The following is a 24077-nucleotide window of genomic DNA, read 5'->3' on the forward strand; positions in this document are numbered from 1 at the left end:
AAAGAAAACACCAAGGTGATATTGGTGACTCCTGGCATTTGTTGCTAATGGGAGGGTTTGTGTTGCTGTCCCCCCAGTCCTGGTAACCCGAGAGGATGACTTCAACAACCGACTAAACAACCGTGCCAGCTTCAAGGGCTGCACAGCCCTGCACTACGCTGTCCTTGCTGATGACTACCGCACTGTCAAGGAGCTGCTTGATGGAGGTGAGCGCATGGGGGAATGCGGTTGGAGGTTGGCAGAGAAAGAGTATTTGGCAACCTTTCCACTCTGGAAAATCCATGCTTCTGCAGAGCTCTGTTCCCCTCGCAGAGCTGGAAATGCCCAGAGGGTGGCTCCACCTCATGAGAGTGGCTCTGAGATGTGTGATTTGCCTTCATGTGGCTGGAATGTGTTCTTTGCCTGTGTGTGTGTCACACACCACACCATGCTGCCTGTCTGCATATGCTCTGAGTTTTTTTTATTGTGCCTCTCTCCAGAAATATCCTCTTTTCTCCCCTGTGACCTCCAGAGCAGGGCTAGTGGAACAAGGAGGGAAGCCCATCAACTCTCTACCAGTGCAGGTCTCAAAGACATTCTCCTTGATCCCATGCCCCAACCACAGTCTAAATTAGGCCCCTTTCATTACTCTGGATCATGGCACGCTATTCTTTCCCATCATCACTCTTGTCACAATCTGGAATTATTTTCATATGTTCAGTAGCCTTCTCCCTAACTTGACTCACTCCCTAAAGGCCACTGATTTGTCCCTAGCACCTAGTTTAGTACTTGGCATAAAGTAAGCATTCAATAAATCTTTCATTGATTGAATACCCTCCCTTTGGAGAATGTTGGTTTAATTGGAGAGACAGTATGTGCCATCCCCCAGTTTGGGCTGGGCTCATCCTATGTTGGTCTGGTACAGAGTTACCTCCCACCTGTCAGATATTTCCTAAGCTCTCACTTTCCCTTATCCCATTCTGGCCTCTCTTTGGGGTAGGGAGAGAAGCATCTTACCTAGGTGTAAGGCCCAGGCCTCTGAGTATGGCACATGACTATCTCTTTATGCACTTGCTGCCACTTCTTGAGGGCCTAGGGACTTTCTCTTGGGCCTGGATACCAAGGGCCTCCTTTTTGGTGGTCATTCTTCATAGAGCCTGGGAGCCAGAAGCGGCCTCAGAAGTCCTCTGAGTAACCCTGATTATGCTCCCCCTCCTCCTGGCAGGAACCTTCAACAGCTGCCAGGCTGGCATTTCCTTGGACCCTAGCAATGACTGAGGGAACCGTGTTTCTTCCCCAGGAGTCCATTCCATTTTAATTCTTCTCTAACTGCTTAAAACATCTTTTTTAAATACACTGTGATTTTCTTCTCTGTCATTTCTGCCAACTGTCCTCTGCAGCCCAATCACTTTTTCAAAATCCAGTATTCAAAGAAAGTTCTTTCAGTCCCAGAGCCCTTCCTTCACAGCCTAATATTCCCAGATAATGTTCTAGTCCTTGTCATGTGATTAGGCTGGAGGGGTTTCTCAGTAATCCCCAAGTCCCGCCACCTTCTGTCAGCCACAGCCACACTGGCTTAAAATTTAGGCCTGGCCCATACCCCCTGCCTAGGCGATCTGCCTCAGAGCAGCAGGGTGTGGCTGGCTCTGGGGCATGAATGCTGTGAGGTGTAGGACTTCTCATGGATGTGGTGACATTGCCTGGGGTGACTGATGCTTTCAGAGCAAGAGCTCACTGCTTTCAGAAATGGAGACTTAGAAAACTTGTCTCCAAGCAAGGTGCTGCTGACTTTGTCCTTTGAAAAGATTTCAGGCAAGACATTTGCAGCTAAGAATGGGAGCATTCACCATAGGGCTTGTTTCTGCTGAGCCTTAAAATCAGTCAGTACTCCAAGCCATTGTCCAGTGGTTTACATTCCCTGCTTCCCGTCAGCCCCCAAACAGGGAATTCACTCTAAAGAGAGACCCTCACCCAGCCTTCCAGATCGAACACCTTTAAAATGAAGATGCGCAGGCCTTTTATGAACCATCCCCCACCCTCACCGCCCCAGGCCAAGGCTGGTCCTTTGAGCCATTCCAGGGGCATGGTTCCTGCCTGTTGGCTTGGAACAGATGCCCTTAGCCCCCAACTTTACAGTTCGCCCACCTGCCTTTTTACCCAGCATCTATTTACACCCCCTGCCTTAATCTCCCAGCCTCAAGGGCCAAAACCATTAACCCACTTATTTCTCCTTTCCCGACCTGAACAAGTGGCCGTCACTCAGGGCCTGCAGGCCTGCCAACTTCTATCTCCCCTCACCCCCCTTGACCTCTCTTGGTCTGCCTGTGTGTGTGACCAGCCAACCGAGAGGCAAGATCCTGCTCTCTTGTCCTAGGGGCTATTGCCAGTCACATTTCCAAGGTCTTATGACCTCAGCTGATCTCCTCCCTAGAGTTTCAGGGAAGGCAGAAGGGCTGCCTTCCTGCCCAATGAGTTTTCTCAACCTATATTTGCCATTGGCTTTGCTGCAGCAACTTTAGAGGGATACTTTCTGGGAGATCCAAGGCAGGCCTAGGCACAGGGGCAGCCTGTGCTCACGAGGTCCACACAGAACCCTTGTCTTTGAAATTGCTGAGTGTCCACAGGGCTTTAGTTACCCCGTATGAGAGCTGGGAGGAGGTCCAGGCAGCTGCATCAGTCTATTAACGTGGGCAGTTCTCCGATCCCTTCAGAGGCAGCATGGAGTAATAGAAGGGACACTGAGGACCTCAAAGTCAGGCCAACCTGGGTTTAAATCCTACCTCCCCCACCTACTAGCTGTTTTGCCTTGGATATGTTGCCTTAACTTTCTAGGCCTCAGTTTCTTATCTGTCAGGTAACACCTGGGAAGTATCACAGGGGTAACATGGGGAGTAGTGATAATGCCTGTATATGCCCAGATATGTGGTAAGTGCACCATGATTGTGTAAAGATGTCAAGCTCTCCTCCTGACAGGTATAAGTCTCCTATTTCCTCCTTATGTAAAACCTGTGCTCCTGCCTAAAGACTTCTTCATTCTCTTTCAACCACAACTTCTCCATCCTGCCTAAAACAACCATCGTGTTCCCTCTCTTCTCATCTAGATCCCTCTCTCAGGAAGCTTCTCTTGGTGCTCTGGTCCAGTCTCATAGCACCACCTCTGAGCTCTTGCATTGTTAGGCTGAATGCTTAGCACAGGTCATTTCTTCATCTTTAGGAGGTCCTGTAACATAGTGGAAAGAACACAAGCTTGGGAGTCTGACAGACCTGGGTTTACTTTAGTTCTGCATTGTCACGGTGGGCTAGGTAGTTGTCATTTCTGAACCCGTAGACTTCAGGGCATCCTAAGATGATCAGGCAAATTGACCCTGACCGTGAGAGATTCTCAGACTGGTAGAGGAGATAGATATGGAAACAGGCAGTGACAGGTGGGTGGGTTTCTGGTGGGGGACTGGACAGGGGCTCTGGGAACATAAAGGAGGAAGTACCCTAGTGAGTAAAGATGTGGAGTCAGTTATAGAAAGCCTGAGGCTAGGGGGCAAGGGTGTGTGTGTGTGTGTGTGTGTGTGCGCGCGCACGCTTAAACCTTACTAGGAAGAGTTAATGGGAGGCATAAAGAATAGCATGGAGGACTTTAGAAGAAGGCAGGGAAAAATGAAGGGGGAGAAAAGGGAGTGGGTGATGAACCATGAGAGACTATGGACTCTGGGAAGAAAACTGAGGGTTTTACAAGGGGGGGAGAATGGGAGAATGGGTGAGCCCAGTGATGGGTATTAAGGAGGGCGTGGATTGCATGGAGCACTGGGTGTTATATGCAGACAGTGAATCGTGGAACAGTACATCAAAAACTGATGTCCTGTATGGTGACTAACATAACACAATTAAAAAAAAAAAAAAAAAGGAAGGATAATGGGAGTTTGCCAGTTTTATGTGGTTGGGTTCTGAGTTCTGAATTCACGAGGACCAGTTTTCTACTCCTGAGCTCCACAAAGAAGTGGACGCCTTTGTGGTTCTCATTCTGTGACTGTGCTGCTTCTGCCTGTGTTGTTGGCTAATGAACTAAAAAGCTCTGCCTCAGCACTTGACTGCCAAGTACAAGAGAGGGTTGGAGGGAGGTAGGGTAGGAGAGAGAGGATGACTAGGAAGAGGAAGAGGAATAATCAGGGAGGGTGGGGAGTTGCCTCCCTTAAGCCCCTAGAGTTGTCTACCTGTATTTCTAGGGCTCTTCAGTGGCTTTCGCAGCTGTTTCCTCCCAGGGATGTGATCCCCTGCTAGATCCATCTTCCTGAGACATACCTCCAATCTTGGCAGCCTTTCTCAACCAGGGTTCCTCCAGAGCATTGAGCCCTAATGCTGTAAGGCAGCCACTGTACACATGGAATAACTCCTCTCCCAGGCATCTAAAATGGTACACGTTATGCACCATTCTTGGGAGAACTGAAAAAATCGTTACTCAGATAGTTTCCTGTGTGTGGTTCAGAGGAGAAGCCCAGTTGAGGAAAGCTGCAAGTCAAGGGCATGAACTATGGAGTCAGGATCTGAATGCCAGCCCTGCCACCAAATAGCCTGTGGTCTTGGGCCAACTACAGACTGCTCTGAGGTTCTCTTTCCTCATCTGGAAATGGGAGTGTGCCACCTACTCTGTCATGTCAGGAGTAGGGCATGTGTATGTTCTACAGGGGAGGCACTTTATGGATAATACTTGTTGTTAATAACTTCAAAAACACTCAGTGCTTACTTGTTAAAAAAATAAATACAAAATAGGGGCTCCTCAGGGCGCCGGGGTGGCTCAGAGGGTTAAGCGTCTGCCTTTGGCTCAGGTCATGATCTCTGCTCAGCAGGGAGCCTGCTTCCTCCTCTCTCTCTGCCTGCTTCTCTGCCTACTTGTGATCTCTGTCTGTCAAATAAATAAATAAAAGCTTAAAAAAAAAAAAATAGGGGCTCCTGGCTGGCTGAGTCTCTAGAGCATGCGACTCTTGATCTTGGGGTTGGAGCCGCGTGTTGGGTGTATAGATTACTTAAAGAAAATAAAAGTCTAAAATAAATACATACATATATACATACACACATGCACACACAGATATATATACAATATAAAAAGAATCCTACTCATCCTAACTTTTTAACCTGATTTTGGAGACATTCTAGTCTGACCCTCACCTAACTTTTTTCCCACTGCTACCCTAATCAGCTGTACAGTAATGTCGCCCCAGAGTTCCTACCTTGGTGCCTTTACTCATGCAGGTTTTTCTGCCAGTCAGTCCACATCTTCAGTGCCACTTCCCTTCTGAACTCTTCCCTGATCCTGGACCCTGGGATTTGGGTCCAGTCCCTGCTACTAGACTGAGGTAGATTGAGGGTGAAGACAGTGTCTGATTTGCCCCTGCCTCCTTTGTCACGGTGCTCTGCACACAGTTTAGTATGTGATGGGGTGCACTGATAAATCTCTAAGGCCACTGTAGATTTTCCATTTGGAGATGTGGCACCCTTGTTTCCTGGCCCACTCGATCTTCATGTCAGATTGTATCTGGTGTCTTAGAGCTCTACACACAAGCCACCTCTTTACACCTATCTTTGTAGTTACAGTACCACTGCCTTTTCAGTGCTTATCACCTCCAAAACACTTGGCCTTTGTGAAACCTACAGCACTTTCCCCAGGGCTTCCCTTAGCCACTTTCCTTCTGCTTACTTTCTTGGCTCTTCCTTGCCCTTCTCTCCCAAGGACATGACTGAGTCCTCAGTGTTAACCAGCCGCCATCAAATGAGTCAGATTTCCCACCATCTCTGCCTAAGGCTAAAAGCCTTCCCAGTGCTGACATCTTCCCTTGAACAGCCTGTTAGTTTGTTTTGGGGGCTGGAAACTTAAAGCTCCTTTCATTGTTCCACTGCACTGTCTGTCCATCTGGCTGTACTGCCAGATGCTGAGGGAGTTGGCTTTGCCTCTGGCTGTCCTTTGGAAACTTCACCCTCTGATTCTTGCCAGCCGTGCAAAGAAGGGGAATGAGCACGGGGCTGAAGATCAGCTGTTCTGGCCCTGCTACCAGCAAATCCTTTCTCCTTTAGGCAAATCCTTTCTTCTGTAGGCAAATCCTTTCTTCTCTAAAATAGGTAAGTTAGAGTAGCTGATCCCATGGACCCCTTCCAGTGCTAGCATCCTATGTAACCCCTAGGCAAGTCTTTTCATTCATTTTTCAAACACTTACTGAGTACCTCTCCTGTCATAGGTCCTACCCTAGGCACCTGGGAAATAAAGACGATCCAGACATGGTCTTTGCCCTTAAGGAACTCATAGTTCAGAGAGGAAATCAGACATTTTAACAAAGACTTGCTATCAGGTATATTAATGGAGATGTATAGGAGGTGCTGAGGGATCATAGAGAAAAGAACTTGCAGTCCCAGGGGAGAGCAGGGAAAGCATGGTGTAGGGGATGGTGTGTGCACTAAGTCTTACAGGATGAATACAAGTTTATCAGGCGGATGAGGGAGAAACGCAGAGGGACCAGCATCTCCAGAGGCATGGAGTATGAAGCAGCATACTTCAATGCATTCAATACATTGCAGGTGGTTCAGAAGAACTGGGTTTATAGGGTATGGATGCAAGGCTCAGAAGGCAAGAATGGAGAGCAGGAGCCAATAATGGAGGCCTCTACCAAGCCCTGCTCAGGAAATGGGACTTTATTGTGCAGGGGGAGAGGATTAAAATTTAGGGGAGGGAAAGATTGGATTTATGTTAATGTGAAAAATGGTTTAGGAGTTTCAAAAATGTTTATCAGTAATTGAATGGGTAAATTATGGAATGTTCACACAGTGGAATAATCAATTGAATGAATGACACGAATGAATCTCTGGACACAAGCATTCTGGACACAAGCCAGACATGTAGAGTACTTACTGTATGACTGCATTTACATAGAGAGTTCAGAATAGACAAAACTAACCAGTGCTATAAGAAGTCAGCTTAGTGGTTACCCTCAAGTAGGCAGGTAGTGACTGGGAGAGGATTCCAAGAGGCTTCTGGGATGAGTAGTAGTCTATTTATTTATATAGATCCTGGTTGTGCAGCTGTATCTACCTTGATGAGAATTCTTTGAGCTATGCCCATCTTTATTCTTTGTACTTTTCTGTATATGTTATACTTGAATCAAAGGTTAAGAAAATGGAAAAACATGGATAGGAAGGGGCATGGTTGGAGAAAGGGAAAATATTTCATTTAAAAGCTTTGCAGTTGTCTAAGTGAGGCCTAAGCCAAGGCTGTTGAAGTGGGAAGGGAGAGAAGACTGATCCCACAAAGAGTCAGGAGTAGAATCCATAGGATCAGACCATGAGAGAGGAGTCAGGATTAGGTCCTGGTTCCGGGTTGGATGACTGAGTAGAAGGCATGTACTTGGGCAGAGATAGGAAATACAGGATTGGAGGTACAGGGGTATGACCAGGACTGTTTTGAACATTTTCTCCTCTCCCACTTTTCAGATTCCATGGCTCAGTGTTCTGATGATTCCCTTGCTGCTTTTTCCCTTCTTTGCGCTCATCTGATGAAACACTGACTAACCCTGGTTAAACCCAGTTTCTTTTTACTTCATGTCTGTATCAGGAGAACTGAATATTGCTGGAGAAAAAAAATCACACAATCATGCTAAGTGGACTCACTTCACATTTACAACCATAAATCTCACTGTCATCCACCCCACCTTACTTGTGAGTACAGTCACCATCTTATTCTAGAGCCTTTTTTATACCTTCAATTTCCTCAGACCTCCTATCCTCTCCTCCAGCTACCAAGCCAATGACCCCAACTCACACTTTCTACAGAAAATATATTGTAGTCAGAAGAAAACTACCTCATCTTCCCCCTGCTTCCATTGGCCTACCCCCATATGTACTTGAGTGCCACCCTCCTTCCTCTGCAGTTCCTAAGACCAAACCTGCATTTAAGCTCAGGCTCCTGTTTCCTCTGCTTCTCAAGGACTTTGCCCTTCCAGTTATTATCCCTGATCTCTCCTGCATTATCTTTGTTACCCTCTCCACTGGCTGATTCCAGTCAGCATAAAAATATGCTCTACAATCACCCATCTTGAACAAGAAAGCTAACTAAAAATTTTCTGAGCCTTGTATCTCCATGCAACTGCCACCTCATTTCTGTCCATCCCTTCATGGCAAAAGTCCTGAAAAAGAATGATCGCTATTCACTTAATCCACTCCCCCAGCTCCTGTTTTTCCCTCCATCTTAGTGTCAACTTGGCTAAAATATGCATGCGTCTGCTTTTCTTCCAAAATTGGCATCTGCCAGATCTTCCACATCTCAATAAATGATATCATCATCTACATAGTTTTCAGGCCCCAAATCTTGACATCATCCTTGAATTCTCTTTTTTCCTTACATTCCCTGTCAAGTCCTTCAGTAAGTCCTGTCAGTTGTAACTCTAAAGCACATCTTGAACCCATTCCTACTTTCCCATTTCCATTAGTGCAGCTCTAGTCCCAAGGTGATGACCAGCACAGCTTCTTGGCTAGTCCCACATTTCCATTTTTGTCTTCCTAGATCCATCCTCCAAATTATAGCCAAGGAGATCTTTTTAAAACATAAATCTTAATCAGTCAGTCAATCAATCAGTCTTGTCATTGTTCTACTTAAAACCTTCCATTGGTATCAACCCACACCAAAATGAAATCCAAACTCCTTACCAGAGCCTGTAAGGCCCCAAAGAACCCAGACCCTGCCTGCCTATGTGACCTCATCTCTAGCCACTTCCCACCCTTGTTCATAGTTCTTCAGTTACATACTGGCCTACTCTTACCCCTCAGAAGCACTGAACTCCTTCCCTTGGCAGGGCCTCTGTACCTACCTCTCCCAGTTATTGGGATCATATCCCCCTTGGGAATTCAGGTCTCAACTCACATATCCCCCTCCTCAGAGAGGCCTTCCCTGGGCACTCTAGTAAAATAGTTCCCCCAGTCACTTTCTCTCATATTATCCCGTTTTTCCTTCTTTCTGCCATTTATCAGTCCCTCAAATGATCATGTTTATTGGTTCATCATCTCTCTCTTCCCCACTAAAATGTAAGCCATGTCTCTTTAATTTGCTGCTATATTCATATCTCCTAGGAAATAAAAAAAATCACTCACAGCTGGCTTATGGTAGGTGATTAATAAATAGCTGTTGACCAGTCAAGGAACCTGGGGGACACTCTCGGAGAGGTGTGTAGCAGACAGTTGGGTAAATGGGTCTGAGGCTCAAGAAGAAAAGACTGCTAAGTTGGGCATGAAAATTTCAGAGCTGTTCATTTCTTGGGGGCGGTGGAAGTCTGTGAGTTGCCCATGGAGAGCTGTAGAGCTAAAGGTACCCGAGGACACAACTGAAAGAACCTTCATTTCAGATGTGAGCATGGGAAGAGCAAGTGCAAGAGATATAAGGAAACTGAGGGGGAAAGGGGGAACAGGAATGGAGAATGGGTTGCTTTAAGGCAGCACTTTGTTCAAACAATCTATGAAAGATGTTTCTTTTTGTTGTTGTTTGAATTGTCAATCTGTCATGAACCAATACTTCTGTAAAAAACAATAAAAATAAATTACTGGAAAAATTATATTTTAATAAGGCATACAAAATAGAGGCTTGAATTTGTCATTAGGTTCAACAGATATAAAATTATCCTAAGTTGCTATAAAAGTTTCCAGACATTCCACTGTAGTTACCTCATCAAGAACTGGTATCAGGGCTCACAGACCTGTGCCAGTACATGGACCACACCTGAGATATCACCACCCTGATGGTACACCTGGCCAAGAAGGGAAGACAGATGAGCAGAATATAGCCTCTGCCCTCAAGTAGCTTGAAGTCCATTGGGCTAAAACATTTGGGACACACAGTCAGACTATGTAGCAGAGAGATCAGAGCACTACCATTATGATGCAGGCACCCAGCTTGCCACCGTCTCACCTCTGTAGGACTTGTGGCATCTCTGCCATCACTTTTTTTCATCTGTATGATGAAGAGATCATGTCAGATCATTGGAAGCTGAAGGTTCCTCATGTTGTTTGGATATGGAGCTAAAAACTCTGCATGCCAATAAGTGTCTGTGGGAGGGATGGGGAGTGATTGTTTATGGGTACAAGGTTTCTTTGGGGCCTGGTAAAAATATTTTCAATTAGCCATAATTGCACCTTGGATAAACCTCATTGGCTACGATACTGCCACTACACAAAGCTGCTAAAAATATTTTAAAATTAGATTATGATAATGGTTGTACAACTCTGTAAATATACTAAAAAACATTAAATATATATTTTAATGGGTGAGCTTTATAGTATATAAGTTATATCTCAATAGAGCTCTTAGAAAGATAGAAAATCCTCCATGCCACTCAAAATCAGGAATGGTTGGGGATGCCCGGCTGGCTTAGTTGGTTAAGCGTCTGCCTTCAGCTCAGGTCATGATCCCAGAGTCCTGGGATCAAGCCTGCGTTGGGCTCCCTGCTCTACCCCCCCACCCCCACCCCATCGCCCACCTCACCCCTACCCGCAAATGCTCCTGCTCTCTTTCTCTCTCTCTGTAATTTAAAAAAAAAAAAAAGAAGAACCAGAAATGATTGGCTTGTGTGCGTGAGTGGTTGCAGGCCAGAAAGCCAGGAGGACCCAACAGGCCCCATAGCTAAGGTGGTGTTTAAGAGGAGCTACTCTTGTGTATATGAAAGTTTTCTTTTAAAGAGTACTATTCAAGGGCGCCTGGGTGGCTCAGTTGTTAAGCATCTGCCATCGGCTCAGGTCATGATCCCAGGGTCCTGGAATCAAGCCCCACATTGGGCTCCCTGCTCTCGGGGGGCCTCCTTCTCCCTCTCCCACTCCCTTTGCTGTGTTCCCTCTCTCACTGTGTCTCTCTCTGTCAAATAAATAAATAAAATATTTTAAAAAGAGTACTATTCAAAACTTATCTGTAAAATTTTGTTTTTGTTGTAAAACTCGTCTTTTCACTTATTTCCTTTTATTAAACAACATTTATGGCATCCCCCTATCCTTGTGAAGCTTAGACTCTGGCAGAATATAGACATTAGGCAAATTATTACAGAATTACTAGCTAATTGTCACTGAGATAAGTATTATTAAGGAAGAATAGAGGGGTCTATGAGAGCATAACAGGGACCTGATCTGGTCTGAAGCAAGAGAAGTCTTCCCTGAGTAAATGTTTTGAGACCTGAAGTGTAGATCTCAGTTCATCACTTAACTTGAGAAAGTCTCATGGAGAAGCATCCAGAGGGACCCAGTACTCCCATCAGGGACATGTGGGAATGGAGGGGTTCTGTGGTGGTATAATTTCAGTCCACATGGTAAGTAAAGGTCAATAGGGGTCCTCAGTGACCCTGAGTCCTTCCTCTGTCCTTGGCCTATTCAGCTCCTCACCCAGTGCAGAGTAAAGAACTGTCCTTGCTAACCCCCAGGGAAAGATATTTCTGTATCTCAGATCCTGTGGATGTAGAGGAGTCACTGCATGGTTGAGTTACAGATCAGTGCCTGGCCACCAGAGCCCAAGCTCTTCAGAGCCGCCTGCCATCCAGGCACCCTCATTTCATCAAGACTGTAATCGGCTCCAAGCAGTCCTTGCATGAGCCTGGCTGGTATCCGGCATGACCTCATCACCGCCAACAGAGGCAGCTGGAGGCCAAGTCTCCCCTGGGTGAAGGAGAGGTCAGCCTTAGCTGGGGCAGGTCTGTTCTCTGTCCAGTATTCTCCTCCACCTGCACTGGGCCTGGAAACAGAGCTGAGTAGAATTCAGATTTCCTGAAGCAAGGCCATCTGCCCTTTGCTGGCCCAGTCTTGCTCCTTCAGTGAATATGCTTGTGGACAGAGTGCACAGAAAAAGGGCGGCACTGCAGCTTTAAGAAGGGATGTCAATCTGAAGGTCAAGGGCTGCAGAATAGTAGCAAAGTTCCCATCCTAGAGTCAGACTGGGGATTTGCTCAGGACCAAGTTTCCCTACCCAAAAGGAGTTGTGCTTCTAGCATTCATGCTTTCTCTTCCTCTACACAGAGGCCTGGCAGTGTCACAGAAGGAACACAGCAGAGATGCTCTCTATAGGCTTATACCATAGACTCCTTCCCAAACATGGTTTTAGAAATGAATTCTTTTAAATGTGGCAGAAGGAGCTTGCCACTTCAGGAATCTTTCAGAAACTCCCTTTGAAGTAATGAATGCTGTTTGGTTGGAAGTGCTATGTCAGGTTTAGGTCATCTGGCACTAATTCAGCCTTGCTGTGCAACCTTGAGGAGACCCTCCGCCTCACTGAGCCTCTAATGATCTAAAACTAGATCATTGGCTTTCAATCTCAAAGCTTCCTTCTGTTTTCATATTTTGTGACTTTCAATGAATGCCTTCTGATTTATCTAATTGCAAATCTAAGAATTAATCTAATACTTAATTCAGCAACTGTTAAATATTTTCCTGCAGCTGACCGCCAGTATCCCTTTTCTAGGTTCCTCTGAACCTATGCTCTTAAAGCGTCCTGAATAATTTCTTTCTTAAACTTACCACAACATGTAGTCATAGTTATTTGATCACTAGATCTCTCCTTTGTTATATTAATGTGTTTCCTGAAGGTAGAAGGTCTGGATCTGCAGTGTTTATATTCCCAGCATCCTGCAGTATCCTTAGCACATGATGGGTACTCAGTAAACATTTGTTGAATAAATGTATTTATAATGGGCACTGGACGTTACAGGAAATAAAAAAGAGAAAGAGGCAGGCCCTTCCTTCAGGCTGTACCCCAGTTTGGTGCAGAGGCTCATCAGCAAAGCTCACTGAGAACAATGCATGACAGTTCAGGACTCTGAAATAAACTTACTCCAAGGGCAGAATAAAAGCATGTAATGAATGAGGAGGGAAAGATCAGTGTTGATGTTGTAGAAGCTTCGTGGAGGAGGGGGACTGGAGGCCATTCCCGTAGGACAGGTAGAGTTCACCAAGTAGAGGGAAGGAGGAAAGCTTTTCAGGTGCATCAGTAACAGAAATAAGATTTGCATGTTGGAGAGGAGGAAGAAGCGGGCCCCCTGCTGGATTATGGGTAGGGAGTGTGAAGAGCCTTGGGGATGAGCAGAGGACTTAAACTCCACTTCAAAATTAATAGTGCTCCTGAGGTGACTGTCGTTTGTTTAGTGACTAGTGATTTTTACTTTCAAAATTTTATTTTTTTTAATGTATTTTAGAGAGTACAAGCACGCGCGCTTGAGGGTGGAGGGAGGAGCGGAGGAAAAGGAGAGGGGGAAGCAGACTTCTGCTGAACACAGAACCTGACAGACTCAGGGCTCAGTCTTAAACCCTGAGATCATGACCCAAGCTGGAACCGAGTCAGACACTGAACTGACTGAACCACCCGGTTGCCCCAACAGTGATTTTTACTTTAAAAAATGTACAAGGTAAAAATTTCAAGCGGTACCAGAATATATATAGTGAAAAAGAAGTCTCCCTTACAGAGTCCCTGGTCCTCCTCCTCAGAAGCAACTATTGTAACTTTTCTTACATATCCTTCCTATTGCTGCTGTGAACAAATGAGCAAAAACTTAGTGGCTTAAAACAATTCAAGTTTATTATCTTAAAATTCTGGAAATGAGTCTAGAATGGATCTCAGTGGACTAAGAGCAAGGTGTCAGGAGTACATTACTTTTTGGAGACACAGAGAGAATCTCTTTTCTTGCCTTCTCTAGTTTCTAGAGCCTGCCCACATTCCTTGTCTCATAGTCCCTTTATGTCTTCAAACTGGCAGTGGTCAGTTGGTCTTTCTCCTTTATCATTCTGACATTGAGTCTTCTGCCTCCCTTTTTCACTTTTAAGGACCCTTACGATTACATTGTGCCCACCTGAATAATCCAGGGTAATCTTCCCTTCTCAGAGTTAGCTGATTAACAACCTTAATTCTTTTTTTTTTTTTAAGATTTTATTTATTTGACAGATCACAAGTAGAGAGGGAGGGGGAGGAGGAAGCAGGCTCCCCGCCTAGCAGAGAGCCCGATGCAGGACTCGATCCCAGGACCCTGAGATCATGACCTGCGCTGAAGGCAAAGGTTTAACCCACTGAGCCACCCAGGCAGCCCAACAACCGTAATTCTATCTACAACCTTAATTCCCCTTTGCCAGGTGATTTAGCACAATCACAGGCTCTAAGGATTAGAATGTGGATATCATGGGGGAGGCCATTATTCTGCCTACTAGACTTTCAGAGATATTTTATGTTTTATTTTTCTTTCTGTTTTGATTAGTTAATACTAGTACACAGTACAAAATTCAAAAGTTTTCAGTTAACGGTCTCACTCCCACCCCGTCACAAACCCAAGTGGTTTCTCCACTGTATTTTTATGACTTCTTTTTAAAAAGATTTTACTTATTTATTTGTCAGAGGCGGAGGGTGTGTACATGTAAGCACAAGCAGGGGGTCTGGCAGGCAGAGGGAGAAGCAGTCTCCCCGCTGAGCAAGGAACCCGATGTGGGACTCAGTGCCAAGACCCTGGGATCATGACCTGAGCTGAAGGCAGACATTTAACCCACTGAGGCACCTAGGTGTCCCTCTTTATTACTTTTTTCCTTGAAATTAATAAGCAGTCTGTGGGAAGACAGTTTTAAGACTATGCAGCTATCCTGCTCCTCATCAAAATTTCCCTCTGGACTTAGCTTCCATTGATGAATCTTTTTTTTTTCCCATTGATGAGTCTTTCCTGAACCAGTCTTTTATACAGTGGCTGCAAAATGAATATTTTACTACTTTCCCAACTCCAGCACTCACTCCACATTGACCACTCAGCACCTGTCATCCTTTAGTAAACAAGAGTCCTTTTCTTCCACATTTATTTATCTGTTGTGAAAATGTGCTCATGGCTACTATTGCTTTAATTGTTCTGTAACTCATTACTGTTCTTTGTTATGTTGTGCTAAAATGCTAAAACTGTCTCAGATTTGGCCGGTGTGGCATACCCCCCCCCCTTCTTTTTTTCTTTTAGCATTTCCGTATTTCCTGGGAGAACAAGATGTTCCCTTCTTGTGTCCACCTTGCTGCTGCCCTGGAATCAGCCATTTCTCTCAGGAGCCCTAAGACTTTTTTTTTTTTAAAGATTTTATTTATTTATTTGACAGAGAGAGATCACAAGTAGGCAGAGAGGCAAGCAGAGAGAGAGAGAGGAGGAAGCAGGCTCCCTGCTGAGCAGAGAGCCCGATGTGGGACTCGATCCCAGGACCCTGGGATCATGACTTGAGCCGAAGGCAGCGGCTTAACCCACTGAGCCACCCAGGCGCCCTTTTTTTTTTTTTTTTTTTTTTTAATTTATTTGTCACAGAGAGAGAGATCACAAGCAGGCAGAGGGGGGGGTACAGGCTCCCCGCTGAGCAGAGAACCCAATGTGGGGCTCAATCCCAGGACCCTGAGACCATGACCCAAGCGGAAGGCAGAGGCTTAACCCACTGAGCCACCCAGGTGCCCCGCCCTAAGACTTTTTAATGAGCAATTTTATTATATGCTGAAACCTGAGTACCATGTTTGCTTATTACCCTTTCTGTTGACAGGACCAGGAAATATATATGGTTATATACATATGTGCATACACGTATGTGCATATACATATTTATACACATATGCATATTGCATGTACATATTTTTGAAATCCTGAATACCACTACCTCCCATTCCAGTCCATCCCCACTGGGTTCTTCTTTGTCTTCACACATTTCTTCTTTATATGCCCCTTCTTCTGTAGGGAGAATGCTGGCTCCAAACAGCACTGATACATTTGCTCATTTTCTTACTCCTATAATACATCTAAGAAGGCTTCATCCTTGCCTTACCTGTTCCACTCTAGAAAACAGACCTACTAAATGAAGTTCAGATCAGGGTTTGTTTACAGTTCTCATGCCTACTCCATCCAAGGCTAAGAGTATAGAGTCAAATGCTAGCTTCATAAGTTACTTGGATGGTATTTTTTCCCCTTCATTGTGAGTCTTAATCATTTGAAATACGGTTGGGTTAATTTTTCAATTCACTTGTAGTTTTCAGGCTTTTCTCTCTTACCTGTTTTTGTTTTAATTTTGTTGTTTGAGCTATATAGAAAGATATATTCAGAAAAGTAAAACTCTCTCCAGTATCCCTTTCTACCCTTTTTCTGCTCCCCTCAGTGAGCCCTGACCCCATGTTTCTTTGTATAGGTAAATTATATGTATTTTTAAATATACTCTTTTTTCCTACACAAGAGGTAGCACACGATATATGCTCTTCTGCAGTCTGGTTTTTTAACATAACCATATTTCCTGGAAATCACATGATAGCGGTTCACAGAGGTCTTCCTTGTTCTTTTTTATAGCTGCATAGTATTCCCCTGTGTGTTTGTATTGTATTTCCTATGCTTAGACATTGAGTTTTCCAGTATTCTTTTAGTTACCAATAATGGTACAGTGAATAACCTCTTACATGTATATTTGGGATTGTTGGAGGTGTGTCTTTATAGTTAAGTCCTAGAAGTGGTATTGCTGGGTCAAGGGGTAGATATATATTCCTTTAGTTAGATATTGTGAATTTCTCCTCCACAGAAGTTGTACCATTTTTGCATTCCCACTAACAATGTTATATGAAAGTGCCTGTTTTTCTCACCTCTCCCAACCGAGTGTATTGTCAAGCTTTAAGATTTTTGCCAGTCTGGTAGGTGAGACATAGTGTCTTAGCATAGTTTTAGTTTGATTCTCCTGTTATGATTAAAGTTAAGAGCCATTTCGTATCTCCTGTGAATTGTCTTTTTCATGTCTTTTGCCTGTTTTTCTATAGGACTTTTGGTCTTTTTCTTAATTTTTGAAATTTCTTTCTATGTTAAGGATGCAGCCTTTTATCTGTGATCTATATTGCAAATATTTTCTCCTACCTTGGACTGATATGTTTTTAATACTTTGCATATAATTTTGATACACAGCCAGGATTGCAAACCACTGGAATAGTTTAAACTGTGCCAACTGGAACAGTTTCTTTTTTTTTTTTTTTTTAAGATTTTATTTACTTATTTGACAGAGATCACAAGTAGGCAGAGAGGCAGGCAGAGAGAGAGGAAGGGAAGCAGGCCCCCTGCTGAGCAGAGAGGACCGGATGCAGGACTCGATCCCAGGACCCTGAGATCATGACCTGAGCCGAAGGCAGCAGCTTAACCTACTGAGCCACCCAGGCGCCCAACTGGAACAGTTTCTTAAAGGAGAGTACATACAGAGAAAGGATCATGAGCTGAGGACTCAGCCTTGGATGTTACCCATAACCTGAGACAGAAGAAGGAACAGGAACCTGCGTAGGAGATAAAGTCATGGGTGTTAGGTATCATAAAAATCAAAGTGGAAAAGAATCGAAAGGAGGAAGGATTGGTCAGCAGCACTGATTACTGTAGCCATGAGGAAGAAGAAAGAGTTGTTGGGTATGCTAATGAGGTCCATACCTCTGCCTTCCAACACTGCTTCATCCCCGCTTGTTCAGGCTGAGAAAATATTCTCCTGATCTCTTTCATCTAGCAGTATTTCCAGGGACTGGGCTATAGGATGTCTCACCTAACAAATAGAAATTGAAGGAACATAGCCCAGCTGCATCATAACTGAAGCATAATTACTCAGTTAGTAAATATTTATTAAGCTCCTACTGTGTGCCAGCTACTATTCTAGCCACAGACTGTCACAAGACCTCACTTTAAATGTGTGATTCTCGGGGCACCTGGGTGGCTCAGTGGGTTAAGCCGCTGCCTTCGGCTCAGGTCATGATCTCAGGGTCCTGGGATCAAGTCCCGCGTCGGGCTCTCTGCTCAGCGGGGGGCCTGCTTCCCTTCCTCTCTCTCTGCCTGCCTCTCTGCCTACTTGTGACCTCTCTCTGTCAAATAAATAAATAAAATCTTTAAAAAAAAAAATGTGTGATTCTCTTTCTGAAAAGTTTCTTTTTCCAAGTCCATCCATCTGGTTTGTCATGCAGCCTCAACTGAGACAAACTTGGTAAAGTCCTTAGAATTAATTAGAGAAAAATCCTTTTGAGGGGAATGGAATCATTAGCACCAGTTAGAAGCTCTGAATCAAAAATGGCCCTCCTAGCCTGCAAGTCTATTCCCTGCCCTCTCCTTCCTCCTAATCTTCCCACTGCCCTTCCACTTTTATTTTTGGTGACTGTTGCCTAGTGACCAGAGTTGGCCAGAAAGGAAGGAGCATAAACTGAGAGAGTCTTTGGTGGCAGTGGTTCTGTTTTTTTTTTTTTTTAAAGCCACAATTTTATGAGGGAGATGAGTAATTCCTTCAGCCTTGATGGGGGGGTTGAAAAGCAGACATCAGCAGATGAATGGTTCCTGCACCCAGGACTGGAGCCTGTAGCATTTAATATCATAAAGATGCCCACCTCCACACTCCTGATTCTCTCCCTACTAGGAAGTATAGTTAGCAAAAATTAGTTAGCAAAAATATTTCATTGGTTTCTGTTTTTCCAAGTGTTCTCGAAGCTGCCTATAAAGAAGGCCTCCTGCTTTCCTGAAGGTCAGAGTGAAAGTTTGTATATTTTAGTATACAGTTGGCTCTTGAACAATGCAGTGGTTAGGGGCGCTATGCAGGCAAAAATCTCCTTGTAACTTTCGACTCCCCCGAGATTCAATGATTAATAGCCTACTGCAGATCAAAAAAGTCTGACCAATAATATAAATGGTTGATTAACATACATTTTGTATATTATAGGTATTATATACCATATTCTTGCAATAATGTAAGCTAGAGCAAAGGTGTCATTTAAAAAAATCATAAGGAGGAGAAAATAGATGTATAGTACTACTTTTCAAAATAAATCCATGTGTAAGTGACCCGCACAGCTCAAATCTGTGTTGTTCATGGGTCACCTGGGCTTCATTGCAGTAAGCCTGGCTCAACCACCACTTTAATGTACCAATTGCTCTCATGCAAGCAGAAGGCTTTACTTAGCTTTGGGAATAAACATGTAAGTGGCAGTGTAAGCCATCTCTTGGTAAACCCTCTTCTCTGCTGTGGACATTAGGCTGGGATTGGTCAGCAGAAGCTTAAACATCTGGTCAGGTCAGTCCTTTGGGGTAGTTGATGTTTTATAGACAACCCATCAAGATTGATTGGCCTCATAACTGAATTAGCCAGATGTGTGGGCATTGTGTGCCCTCTCCTCAGCCTCCCTTCAATGTTGTTAGACAGAAGCAGACATGCGATTAGCATGTTTGAAGATTATGTGTTTTCAGTGCATGAACAAAAGCTGCTGCCTTCTGCAGAGACGTGGCTCTGCCCCAGACGTCAACAGTATAATTGTTGACTGCTAAATTCAGCCCAGACCCCAGGCTTGGCTGCCTTGGTCTCAGCTGTCATTTGTGGGCGGGGGTGGGGGAATGCAGAAGCCCAGGGACCCAGGCTCTTATTATGTGCACTTTGAACTCTGCTTTATCCCGAGTCATTCACTTCCATGACAGTTGCTCCCAGCTGCTTTCTGGGCACAGAACCTGATGCCACTTCTGAGGGTAGTCTGTGCTGGATTGTGGGGAGAGAGAGAAGTGGGCTGGTCTCCTGAGAGTCCACAACTCCAGGAAACTTGCCCAAAATGGAAATGAGCTGAGGATCCCTGTACTCCTAGTGCTTATGCCACATGCTATTCGGAAACCTCTCTCATCTAGAAAACCCCTACCTTAGGTTGCATTGAACAGAAATCCTTGGCAGGAATAAGGCAAACCCTATTTCCTACCTAACTCTATATATGAATTATGTTTGAACACTTATTTACATGCTATTGTACTACCTCTTTTTTAACCAGACTAGCCTACATATTTGCCTTACAACAGGCCAAGCATTTTCATGTCTCCAATACCTCTGCTGATGCTTAATATTCTATAGACTCTCATATTCAGTGTATCTAAACCCAACCTTCCACAGACTCCCCCATATTCATTATTTGGTGACTGGAAGCAACAATTATTGGTCACCAAACAAGAAAATATTGTAAGTCTGATGACTTCACTCTCACTTTTTATTAAGCATGACTGTCTTAGAATTTTCTCTCCCTTTTGTCTGCTAAAGAGATGGGGTGGGGAGCTTCGCGTTCAGTATGCGATCTCTGCAATAGACCATTGGTGAGATGCATTGTAGGAAGGAATGCCTAATAATGGTAATTGTACTAAAAATAGCAATAGAGGGACGCCTGGGTGGCTCAGTTGGTTGGACAACTGCCTTCGGCTCAGGTCATGATCTTGGAGTCGCGGGATCGAGTCTTGCATCGGGCTCCCAGCTCCACGGGGAGTCTGCTTCTCTCTCCGCCCTTCTCCTCACTCATGCTCTCTCTCCCTGTCTCCCTCTCAAATAAATAAATAAAATCTTTAAAGAAAAAAAAAAAAAGAAAAATAGCAATAGCTATCATTTATTGAGTCCTTACTGTGTACTAAGCTCTATACTATGGCTTTTTTTTCCCTCTTAATAATTAAAATAACTGAATTTGATACTCTTATTATCTACATATTCCATATATAGAAACAATGGCACTGTTAAGTAACTTGGCCAAGTTCCACCACTCACTAGCAAGTAGCACAGCCATTGTGGTCTATCTCTGCTTGTGATCTCATGAGCAGAATTACCAGTCTGTATCCCCAGAGCCTCTACAGGGTCTGGCATAAAATAGGTGCTCTGGAATGTTGGTTGGTTGAATGAATGAATGAATCCATGTTCTTCCCATTGAACTTGCTTTCAGGCTTAAAGGGGGACTGGCTGAGCATTTGTAGCTTATGCCAAGAAGTATGGATTTTGTCTCCTCTCCTAATACCCAGCTGTACACAGACATGTTCCCTCCCACTCAGTAACAAACTGCCTGGAACTCTTTCCTGGCTCATATTTACAAGAGAATGTGATAAATTCTGTATTGATCCCTCCTGTTCCACTGTAAATTTTGCAAAAGATGATTAAATAGAGCAATAGAGTCTGCAGGCATTGTGGCTCAATATGTTGTGGAGTGGCGTATCGACCTCCTCCATCCAAAGGCAGCCAGCGCCTATCCCTGCTGCCCCAGACCAGTAATTAAAATCCTGTGAGACTGGGATTTAAAATCCAATCATATCCCTGAATCAAGGCTTCTAGCCTCCCCATGTGACGAGTGCAATAAGGTAACGGCAGGAGCATGTTTATGTCTGTGCTGAAGCAGTCCCCATAGGGTGGGTAAGAAATGGAGAGTTGGGTAGCCCTGCTGGCTAAATCACTTCACCCTGACATCACAGCCACTTGTAAGACAATCTGTAGGTACATAAACAAGTCCCCGCCAAAGATCAGATCTCAGGCTCTAAGAGCAAAATACCATGCACGGAATTCATGAATTGTGTTTTCAGTGTACACTTCTGTTCCCACAGCCAGTAGTTGGTTTAAGCAAGTGATTTGGCTTGATTAAGCTATGGCCTTTAATAATCAAATATGTGTTTGCATTTCTACAGGATCTCTTTGGTTTAATCTAAGCTGAAGCCAACCTTTTCTGTGCTGAGGTCTGTAATCGAGGCACAAGATATTCTTGAAATAAACTTATCCATCATCTCCCAGCAGGACCAGGAACTCTTTAAGAGCTGGGACAGTGTTTTCTTTCTTTTTTATTTTTATTTTTTGAAGATTTTATTTATTTATTTGACGGTGGGGAGTAGTCACAGTGAGGCAAAGAGGCAGGCAAAGAGAGAGGGGGAAGCAGGCCCCCTGCAGAGGAGAGAGCCCGATGTGGGGCTCAATCCCAGGCCCCTGAGATCATGACCTGAGCTGAAGGCAGAGGCTTAAGCCACTGAGCCACCCAGGTGCCCTGGGACGGTGTTTTCTTATTCACTTTTGAATTCCTAGCACTTAGCTTGATTCCAGACACATAAAAGGTTCTCAAAAAGTATCTCTGAATGAACAGACATAAATTAACAATTAGTCTTGGGGAAAAAAAACTCCATAATTGATAGATCTACTAGATAGTCATCTACTCAGTGCTTGAACCGTTCTAGTGCTGGGGAACTCATTTGTTCCTGAGGCTGCCAGAATCTATCTTTGGATAATGATTAGAAATTTCTTATATTCAACCAGAATCTGCTTCCAAGGGCCTTAACTTTACTGCGGGGCTTATGTAGAATGAATCTAATCCTTGTTCCACTGCTGGCCCTTCCAATACCTGAAGATGCAGGCATATTCTTCTGAGCTATCTTTTCTCCAGCCTGCACCTCCAGTTCCTTAACCCATTATTCTCATGTGGCTTCCCAAACTTTTTCTACTTTTTAAAAAGTATTTTACTTATTTTTTTAGTAATTTCTACACCTATCATAAGGCTTGAACTCACAACCCAGAGATCAAGAGTCACATGCTCTTCCAGTTGAGCCAGCCAGGCACCCAACCCTTTCCTATTTTGATCACACTTCTCAAACCATCTCTACTTTGCCTCTCTTCTAAAACCCGTGACTTCCCATTTATTTCCATTACTTTTCATATCATTTGTTTCAGCTCTTAATGTCAGCCTTCCAGCAGGTGTATCTGGCTCTTCTCACCATAATCTGATGCCTACAGGTTTGATGAACAGACCTTCCTGTGATATTTTTTGTCAAGGATAAACATACTAAACAGGACCAGCCCTATTTGCTGCCACTCAGAACTTCCTTCCAGGTCATCTATGATCATTCCCCTTGGGTCTGGTTAGTCCACCAGTCACTACTAACCTTCCATACTGTACTGGCACCCAGCCCACAATTCTCCATCATGTCCTCAGGTTATCCTGAGATACCCCATCAAATGTCTGATGAAGTCCACATTTGCCCTGACTACATCTATTGAGCACAGATAATCCCGATGAAGAAAGGAACTGAGGTTAGTCTGGCATGACTTGGGTTTCTGTGACCCCATCCTCATTGCCTGGTAACCATCACCATTTCCTTTTCTAGGTAGTCACAGGGCATCCCTTTAGTGATACATCTGATTTTGGAGATGAGGCGTGTGTGTATAAAAAGTATGTGATCGGGGCGCCTGGGTGGCTCAGTGGGTTAGGCTGCTGCCTTCGGCTCAGGTCATGATCTCAGGGTCCTGGGATCGAGTCCCGCATCAGGCTCTCTGCTTGGCAGGGATCCTGCTTCCTCCTCTCTCTCTGCCTGCCACTCTGCCTGCTTATGATCTCTCTCCGTCAAATAAATAAATAAAATCTTTAAAAAAAAAAAAAGTATGTGATCAGTTAGGTATTTTAGGGGTTCAAAGGAGGACTCTGGGTGGTTAGCAAAGGGGAGTTGGCCACCACTGAAGAGAATAGTGCCACCTCTGTGTGGTCTAGTCCTCCTGGTCACTTGGAATTGAAAGTCTGGGGGTGGAGCCCAGGACTATGGGCAGGTGGAAAGAACCCTAGACTGGAAGGCTCCAACCTTCCTTTTTCCAGACGTCTCCAGTGTTTTTTTCCTTAGTGCTGACTCAGTGTAACACCTCTGCTCTTCCCCAGCTGGTGCTGTGCTTTCCTGTCTCTCCAACTACACAGTATGTAGCTCTCTTGTAATGTGGGGAGGGGAGTTGTCATCCTCATCCCCTTGTCCGCCCTCACCACACTGCATTGTCACTGTTTCCGTTCCTGTCTTCCATCAGTCTGGGTTCTGTCCAAAGGCAAGAACCGGTCTGACCCTACTGTGTACCCAGCACTTGGCCTAGTGTCAGTTTTCAGTGGGTTTTAATAGAATGGCTGGGTCCAGTCATGAGGCAGTAGCTCTCTATTCCATGAACTTTAGATATCCCCCTCTCTGCAGGCAAGGGGTCTCAACTGACTGTGTCTGTTGGAGAGTTAGGAGTTACAGATAATCTTCTAGGATGTCAGTTAATGTGGGTCACTATTCACCTGGTCCCCAGTTGGGGAAGCCCCAAATGAAAGGAAAAGGAAACGGCATCTCGTACCCTACAAAGCTGTCAATCTCAAAGCTACCTCTAGAAATCTCCTGTATCCTGGTTTTGGAGCATCTCAGCACACTGGAAAGGAAGAAGAGAGATAATTTTTTTTTTCCTGTTTTTGAGTCGTCAGGTCTTTGGAAGATAGCACTATGTGGTGGAAAAGCAGACCTGGCTTCTTTAAAAAACAACAAAAAAACTGATTATGTAAAATTGTGTACAAA

General features: G+C 44.5%; 1 protein-coding gene across 3 annotated transcripts in view; it reads left to right on the top strand.

The window, feature by feature from the left end:
* The window catches only part of CLPB (ClpB family mitochondrial disaggregase), a 142212-nt gene that overhangs the window by 72107 nt on the left and 46028 nt on the right, over window positions 1-24077 (top strand). For all 3 annotated transcript variants that reach the window (XM_082749889.1, XM_082749890.1, XM_082749891.1), the window contains one exon: window positions 78-206. In XM_082749889.1, coding sequence (XP_082606015.1) covers window positions 78-206 — 129 coding nt within the window. The remainder of the gene's footprint in view (window positions 1-77; window positions 207-24077) is intronic.

Source organism: Mustela nivalis (genome assembly GCF_964662115.1).
Source record: "Mustela nivalis genome assembly, chromosome: 9".
In the NCBI taxonomy this organism is placed as follows: Eukaryota; Metazoa; Chordata; class Mammalia; order Carnivora; family Mustelidae; genus Mustela; species Mustela nivalis.